At 30.7% G+C, this 8747-nt stretch overlaps 1 protein-coding gene across 1 annotated transcript; it reads right to left on the bottom strand.

Annotated features, from left to right (window-relative positions):
* Nucleotides 1–235: 235 nt before the first annotated feature.
* Nucleotides 236–1996, bottom strand: LOC100776462 (zinc finger protein ZAT9). Its single transcript, XM_003516968.5, has one exon. The coding sequence runs from the start codon at nt 1515–1517 to the stop codon at nt 420–422; it is 1098 nt and encodes a 365-aa protein (XP_003517016.1). The 5' UTR covers nt 1518–1996; the 3' UTR covers nt 236–419.
* Between the last annotated feature and the right edge of the window lie 6751 nt (nt 1997–8747).

The raw sequence follows: 8747 nt of genomic DNA, 5'->3' as shown, positions 1-8747 counted from the left end.
ACTAAAACACGCATGCTTCCAGCTCTTCTGCAGAAATCCACAACACAGAAAAAAGTAAAAGAAACACCAAACACCCAATAAAGCCCAGAAATTCTCATAGTAATTATTTTATATAAAAAGCATAGAAATTTTAAATATGACAAATTAAGCTTAAAAAGTTCAGTTCCTCTGTTTATGGATGTTCATCTAACTCTAACTCCAACTTCAAAACTAATAACAATCATGAAGAACCAAATTTGAGAAGAATTGTGAAATTATTAGATAAAACCAACTATAGAGTAACCATATTGTAAGTTATAATTAGCCCAAATGGCTGAACAAATCTAAAATTGCAAGTAAATAACCGAACCAAAATTTTTGTACCTTGGGATCAGGGCCTAAGAAAAAAGAAAATCCAAATAAGTTTGAGGAGAAAAACTTCACAGTTTAACAAACTCTGCATCCGAAACAGCTGAGTCGTCGAACTGACTAACATCCTCCTCCTCCTCTTCATCATCATCCACTGGAGCAGGAAGATTGAGATCTATCAAACTATCTCCAACTCTAGTAGTAGAAGCTGTTCTAACCGAAACCGTTGCAACAGAACTTCTAACAGAAACGGTTGTTGCAGCAGTTGAAGAACCAATCACATGTGTTCTCTTGTGTCCACCCAGAGCCTGACCGGAAGCGAATACTCGGAAACAAACAGGACATTCGTGGATTTTCTTCTCCACAACAACGTGCTGAACTTCGAGTTCACCTTCGTTGTTGTTGTTGTTGTTGTTGTTGTTGTTGAGCTTGATCTTCTTGTGACTGGCGCGGTGTCCTCCGAGAGCCTGGTAAGATCGAAACACCTTTTCACACGTCTCGCATTTGTACCTCCCTCGCACCTTGTTGTTGCTCTTCTTAAGAGACTTCTCTTCCGATTCGTAACCGTCATCGTCCTCATTGTTTTCGTCTTCTTCATCGTCCTCCTCGTCTTCATCATCATCCTGATCATGATCATATAATAAATTGTTAATATTTTCCTCCTTCCACTTGTCGCGAGACAGCATCATGAGACAGAATGCGACGTCTTCCTCCCTCGTCGTGTCCGAAACCGAACTTGCAGATTCGTTAGTTTTACTAATTTTACAAACTTTCATAATCTTTTTTTCTGATTCACCTGAACCGCCGCCACCGCCACCACCGTCGCCACCGAGTTGCCACGCTCTCTTGGATCGTGTCCTAGTCGGATTCCTCGACGACTCGGTCTCGCTCTCCCTGTCCTGCAGGATCACCGAGCCCGTGTCTGCTGCTGCAAACGCAAATTCAGGATCTGCGAAACGAAAGCTCTTCTTCGGATTCTCTCTGAGACCGTAGAAGGAAGATGAAGACTGCGAAGGAGATGAGTCGGCCTCGAAGCTGAGTTGAATCGGCACGAACTCGCTCTGTTTCGGAGGAACAGGTAGGTTCAGCATGTGAGACCGCATGTGACCTCCCAACGCTCTTCCGTTCGCGAAACTCCGCAAGCAAAGCTTGCACTTGTGCTTCTCCATGAATGAAAAAAAAAAAAAGGAAAAACAAGAAGAACAGTACACAAAAACACAAGCGCGCGGGCACACACACTTGTGTTGTTGTTGTTGTGTTTGTGTTTAGTTTAGCCTATGTTGTTTTTGTTCTTGTTGTGTATAAAAGGAGTAGGTGCAAGCTGCAAAGTGTAGCCATAGGATGTGGAATTGTGTATGGGGTGGGATAAATATTAAATATAAGTTTTTTCTTTTCAAAAGATAAAAAAATTAAAAATTTTAACCTGGATTTTGTTTTTATTTTGCTTTATTTATCGCTTTCTTTTTGGAATATTTTCGATTTGTTACCTTTTCCGGGCAATGAATTGAAGATTTTTTAACTTATAAAGAAAGGTAACATGCGAGGCTTGCTTGTTTTCTGTTTTTTTTTTAGCCTTTGATTTTTTTGAAATTTCCTTAAATGCCCTTGGGGATTGGATTGGGATGCTGTTTTATATATATAAAAAAATTCTTCTAATGCTACGGACTTTTTAAAAAAAAATTCCTTAAATGCCCTTGGGATTGGATTGAGACACTGTTTTATGAACAAAAGAAAATATGAAGAATCGGATTTTCAGGGTTGGAGATCTCGAAATTAAATTTTGAATTTTATATCATATTTGGAGAAAGTAATTGGGTTAGGGGAAAAAAAATAGGAAAGGGCAATTCTAGAAATTCGCAGTGGTTTTGCAGCGTGAACCGGTTGCTTCCTTGTCCAAGTCAAGGAAAGAAAACTGCTGGGGCTTGTTTATTGTAACGAAGAAGTTTTTTTTTTTTAATGTTAAATGGTGCCAGAAAGGAAGAAATAACTGATGGTTAATATCACTTGACTGTGATGTAAAATTCATGAGACTACATAACTATCATATTGATGCTTGACACGTAACTCACATTACCTACCTGTCTTTTCTGTAGGCAACCCAATGGTTAATGTCATGGTAATTTATTTAGAAAAATGACCTTAATAAACAAAAAAAAAAAAAAACAAACGATTACAACAGGTTTTTTTCTCTCTATCTTCTTTTTTTTCTATTTAATTTTTTCAGTTTTGATTCTATGATCTGTTACTACTTACTTTTAACTTCCCCATGCTTGTTGCTACTTTACTCGGTTTCTACATGAAAATATTAATTAGCAAAAAAATGTGTAGATAATAAAATTAATTAAAGAGGGATTTGTTATTGTAACAGAAAAAGAAGAATTGAGAATTGATCACGGTGGGGCCTTATAGCTAAGTGATATCTTCACAATTGTTAATGTAACATCTATCGCGTGGCATGTTAAATTTTGAACATGGGATTAAATGATAGTTATGAGATTAAATTTTGAAATTAAAATTGTGTACTGTGATTTTGTTGTGGTGTTTTCTTAATTTGGGCATGTAAAATGATAATGGGTTTTTCCCTTTGATTTTGGATCTTGGTTGAACGTGTGATGGGAATGAAGGGTGGGGAAATGAATAGGAAACTTAACTGCCCTATCTTTGAGAATGGAGTATTGTGTGGGATTGGGGAGTAAATGCCGTTTAGTTAGGGTTTGGTAGACCCAGTCCTTCATGCTATTCCTAGTGCTTTCCCACACACACATACTAACACATATCACACACACAAAACCTTTGCTTTCTTCCAAAGGACGCGGTCGAATTTTTTTTTTTTTTTTCCTTCAGCCAATTGCAAATTGTTTTAAAATGCACCTTAATTAATCACTCATGGGCCATTAAGGTAAAGGGGTGCCGTATGTATTTTGTCTAATAAGCTTTTGCTCTTTTTCAAAGGAAAATACTTAACTCTATAAGAACCTTTATATATGTGTGAAAGAAAAAGTCACTAGAATAATCGATATGTACTCATAGATAAGGAGCTGAATTAATTTTGATCAAGCAAGGTCTGAGAGTAAGACTAACTCTTTGAAATAATGTCATTAAAGGGTGGAGATAAATTTACAATAGTAAATTATTGGGTAATCCTAAATGTGTATTTTGCTACGTTCATGAAAAATGAAAATACAAAATTTAGTTTCTGAAAATGTAAAAAATGCGATAAATATATCTGGGCCGTTAACTTCCGTTTGTTACCGTTAATAAAATAATAGTTTACGTGACACAGATGGACGAATTAGCCTACGGACGAATTTGTTTTGTCATATAATATTTTCGTTCGTCTTCCCACCCCGCTGACAACAAATGAGTCACTCAATCATGAAAATACAAGATTTAGTACCTGAAAGTTAGTTTAAAAAGTGTAACAAATATATCCGAACATTAATAGTAGATTGTGACTGATTATTATAATTTGAAAAAATTTATACTGATTGTGAGAATTTTTTTTAACAAAATCGTACATTAAATTGAGTCTAAAAGAAAAAAGAATACTAGTTTTATAAACATGTAAACAACTTTTTTATACTCCCATTCTTGATGAAAGGTTTAAGTAAAAAAAAATGCTTATTATAAAGCATTATAGTTAAATTAGATCCATGAATAATTTTTAGGAAAAATTATAATTACAATGACACTTTTAATTTGTAAAAAACACTCAGCCCATTGGAATGATTTTTTTAAGGTTATGTTTTTTTTTAATGACCAGTCAATAAAAAAAATTGTGTATGATATAAAAAAATTAATTTAAAAATCAAGAAACTTTTATTATAATTTTTAATTTAATGTCATTGCATATATTAATAGACATTCATATTTTATTATGCAAAATTTATAAAATAAATAATTAAATAAATAGTATTTGATTAAACATAAACAATAATTTTCTTATTGTTTTACACTAAATTATTTTTTTTGTGTTGATAGCATTTATTCAAGAATTAACAACCAAAGGATTAATTTTTTTTTTTGTAGTTAAAGAAAAGTAAGAATAATTCGTCAAAGCAATAAAAATTCACTTCCATTAATAATATTTTGTCACAATCATTATAATTTTTTCTAAAATTATAATAACTAATCATAATCTACTATTAACATCCGAATATATTTGTCGCATTTTTTTTATACTTTCGGGGATTAAATTTTGTATTTTCATCTTCCAGAGACGTATTTGTTAGCAAAGTGCAAGACGAAAAGTAAAAAAAAAAATTATATAACAAATATGCCCATATGCTGATAATTAGCGATGACCACGTTGACAATCATTTTAGTGACAAATTCGTCCTTTTGTGCCACATAGGCTATTTTATTAACGGTGACAGATGAAATTTAACGGTCGGATATATTTGTCGCATTTTTTACACTTTCGGGGACTAAATTTTGTATTTTCATTTTTAAGAGATACATTTGTCAGCAAGTTACACATTCAGGAACAAATGTGGTTATTTATCCTAAATTATTTGTGTTGTAATGGTCATTACATTGGTGGGAAAGATGAAATTACATTGGTTGATGTCACTTACATATACTATTATATTATTCAATAAACTTTAATCGGACAATTTTTTCTCAATAACTATCATTGGTTTTAAATTTTTTTTTATGTAAATCATATTTACAAAATTTTATATTGATGCAAAATTATTTGATACCTTATGTACTAAAATTAATGTAATATATAATTTTAAAATATGCAAATTATGAATATTTCACAATATGAATCTTGATTATTTTTTTTATTATTTAATTTTGACAAAATTTGACACAAAAATATAATATAATGTATTATTTTATTTAATGGTTGAATGGATAAAATTCACATTCTATAAGAATTTATTGACGGTGTAATAATTAGTGTAAGTTACCATTTTATAACTTTTAATTCAATAAGGTTATTTAAAAAATTCACCATTGAATTAAAAATTTATTTCACATAAATCATACCAACAAATTTTTATTTTGATAAAAAAATTATTTGATACTTAATTCATACACACCAAAATTGAAAAAATATATAATTTTAAAATATCCGAAAAAATATGAATGATTTGATTACTTCTTATTAGTGTTTAATTTTGACAATTTGACACAAACAACCATAATAATTGTTATAGGTTAACAATTGGATTGATAAAATTAACATTCTATGTAGTTATTGGTGGTGTAATGGTTAGTGTAAGTTATACAATTCAATTAATTGGGCAATTTTATTTTAAAATTTACCATTAGATTGAAATTAAGTTCATTTTGCATTGATCATATCTATGAAATTTATAATAAATGAATGTCTCTAAATACATACATTCCCTCTCTATATTAGAAGTTATGTTTTGTTAAAAATAAATTAGAATAATTATTTTAAATGAGAACATTTGTAAGAATATTCTTTAACAAAAGTGTTCGCAAGAGTTTTTTCTTTCTTTCTTAACCAATAGCATTAGGGAGGTTTTCTTAACCTCTTATCTCTTTCAACACATCATTTTCATATTTATTTTATAATTAAAATTAATAATTTTAAGAATCATTAAAAATAATTGTATCACAATAGAATTTTCTTTTTATCATAAATCTAAAATATAATTTATATGTTTAAAAATATTTACTCATGATGAGTTTAATATAATACAATTTATATATTCAAAACTATTCATTTATTAATAAATATTTATCCTATGTATTGCACATACTAAAATATTAGTTATGTTTTAAACTTACAATGAATGATTTAAGTTATGATATAAGGTTATTTTTAGGCTATAATAAAATCTTTGTCCTTTATGTGTCAAAAATAAGAATGCATTTTAGCCCTTTAACTTCTTTTTTTTTTTTCATTTTGGTCTTCTAAGTTTAAACATGTAAAAGTGAGAAGTAATTTTAGAAAATAATTTTCATTCCCATAGGAAAATAATATTCCCACCCTTTTACATGGGAAAAGAAAGAGGACAAATCATGTGTAACATATAATCCTGAGAATAGATCATGCCTGAGAATGTTTCTTTAAAACTTGTATTAAAGATGAGAATGATACATTTTTAACTCATTTCCTGGAATAAATTTGTATGACTTGAAAAAAACACACTTGATGTTTAAGCTTTTTTTTTTTTTTGTCTTGATTAAGAGATTATGTGTGTCCTCCAACTCCTTGGCTAGGAATTAATCCCACTCAGTGACGTAGTTGTCACTGGCTCAAGGGAATCTTACACTCAAAGGGAATTGAATATGAGTTATCTGCTAAATAGATCATTGCCTCACATATAAATGCAACGAAGCCATAACACCACTATGCCAATTCGTTGAATTTGATGTTTAAGGTTTTTTCACATGAATTAAGAAATACTTAATAGAACTACATATTGTTATATTCAGACAGAAATGTCCTTATTTTAATACTTGATCTTTGACTTCTTTTCCCCTAGTAGTGACTACTAAATAAGAGTATATGTGAGAAAAAATATATTAATTAGATTTTAAAATTCTAAAACATCAAGTGTTTTGAAAAAAATAAGAAGGCTAAAACATGAAAAGAAATGGAAAGAAAGGAGTAAGTAACAATAAATATAAATAATATAAAATTATCTTAGATAAAATAATATTTTAAAATATAAAAGCTATTTTGTTACTTTTCAAATTATGGTTCAAGAGAAAATCAGTTTATTTAATTTTTTTGTTTTGGATTTTTTATTAGTTTTGTTATGTTTTAAATTGAACTAGGTTTTTTTAACATGGGTACTTGATGTAAGCTCCATTGGAGCTTGTAGGCCTAGGATCTTCTTCATCAATGGATTCTTTTGCTTCTTGGAAGATGAATGACAGCGAAATAAAGAAGGAAGAGAGAGAGGAGACGCCACTTCAAGGAGAAGATGAGTCTAGAAGAAGCTCACCACCATAGGAGGCCATGGATAAGAGCTTGGAGGAAGAAAGAGATGAATGAAGGGAGAAGAAGAGAAGAACACGAAATTTTATGCTCTAAAAGAGCTATGAAATCTGAAGTTTAATATTCAAATGATCAAAGTTGAAAAAAAATGCACACACAAGGCCTCTATTTATAGTCTAAGTGTCACACAAAATTGGAGGAAAATTTAAATTTCTATTCAAATTTCACTTGAATTTGAAATTGAATTTGTGGAGCCAAACTTTGGAGCCAAAATTTCACTAATTATAATTAGTGAATTTTAGCTATGGTTCAGCCCACTAATTCAAGATCAAGTCCAAGATTCTTCACTGAGTATGCTTAAGTGGCATGAGGCATGTAAAACATGAAGCATATGCACAAAGTGTGACTATATGATGTGGCAATGGGGTGTAGCAAGTAAATACTCATCTCCCCCTCTAAAATTTATTTGGATTGGGCTTATTCCAATTCAATTAAATTTATTTTCCAACACACACATCAAATATTCACTTAATGCATGTGAAATTACAAAACTACCCCTAATACAAAAACTAGTCTAGGTGCCCTAAAATATAAGGGCTGAAAAATCCTACATTTCTAGGGTACCTTACCTACATTATGGAGCCCTAAATACAAGGCCCAAAAATAATGAAACCTTAATCTAATATGTACTAAGATAAGTGAGCTCATACTTAGCCCATGGGCCCGAAATCTGCCCTAAGGCTCATGAGAACCTTAGGGCCTTCTCTTGCATCTCTGACCCAATCTACTTAAAATCTTCTATCCAATGCCCTTGTGGGGTAGGATTGCATCATTACTTTATTTTTTTGTTAACCATTGTAATTAGGACTTTTACTCCGTGGTGGGATCCTGAGGTATGTCCACGAGCTTTGACCCTTTGGACCGATTATGATACTAATCCTCTGTTTAGACTTAGTTATACTTAAAGTTCTTTACCCCTCCACTTGTTAACACATTTTCCTTGAACAATTTGATTGAAAGTGTACAACATGCATTCAAACTCTCAAATCTCAATACATTTAGTATTCTTGTGTCTCCAACAAGATTCTTTCCTGAGGAATTTTTTTCTTCCTAAGGAGTTACATGTGAGAAACCTCAATAACTACAAATAAGAAAAGAAAAATCAAGAAAATACAATGATTTTTTTTTTATAAATTTAAATAAACTCATATATCTTTAATTGATTCAAAAAATTGTAAAGTTAATTTGTATACTTTAGCTGAGGACCTTCCCTTAAATTAAGCAAATCTTACAATAAATATTTTTAAACAAAAATATTGTTGCCCTACAATTGCAATTGAAATGTCTTAATGTGATTGTAGCACTTTGATAGCACCTGAAGTAATACTGGGGGAATCGATGATAATAGAAGTAATAATATTAATTTTATGACACATCAACTTTTAGGAGATATTTTTTTTTTTTTTTTACT

Source organism: Glycine max, chromosome 1, assembly GCF_000004515.6.
Source record: "Glycine max cultivar Williams 82 chromosome 1, Glycine_max_v4.0, whole genome shotgun sequence".
In the NCBI taxonomy this organism is placed as follows: domain Eukaryota; kingdom Viridiplantae; phylum Streptophyta; class Magnoliopsida; order Fabales; family Fabaceae; genus Glycine; species Glycine max.
The sequence above is the reverse complement of the archived record's forward strand: the minus strand, read 5'-3'. Positions and strand labels throughout refer to the sequence as shown.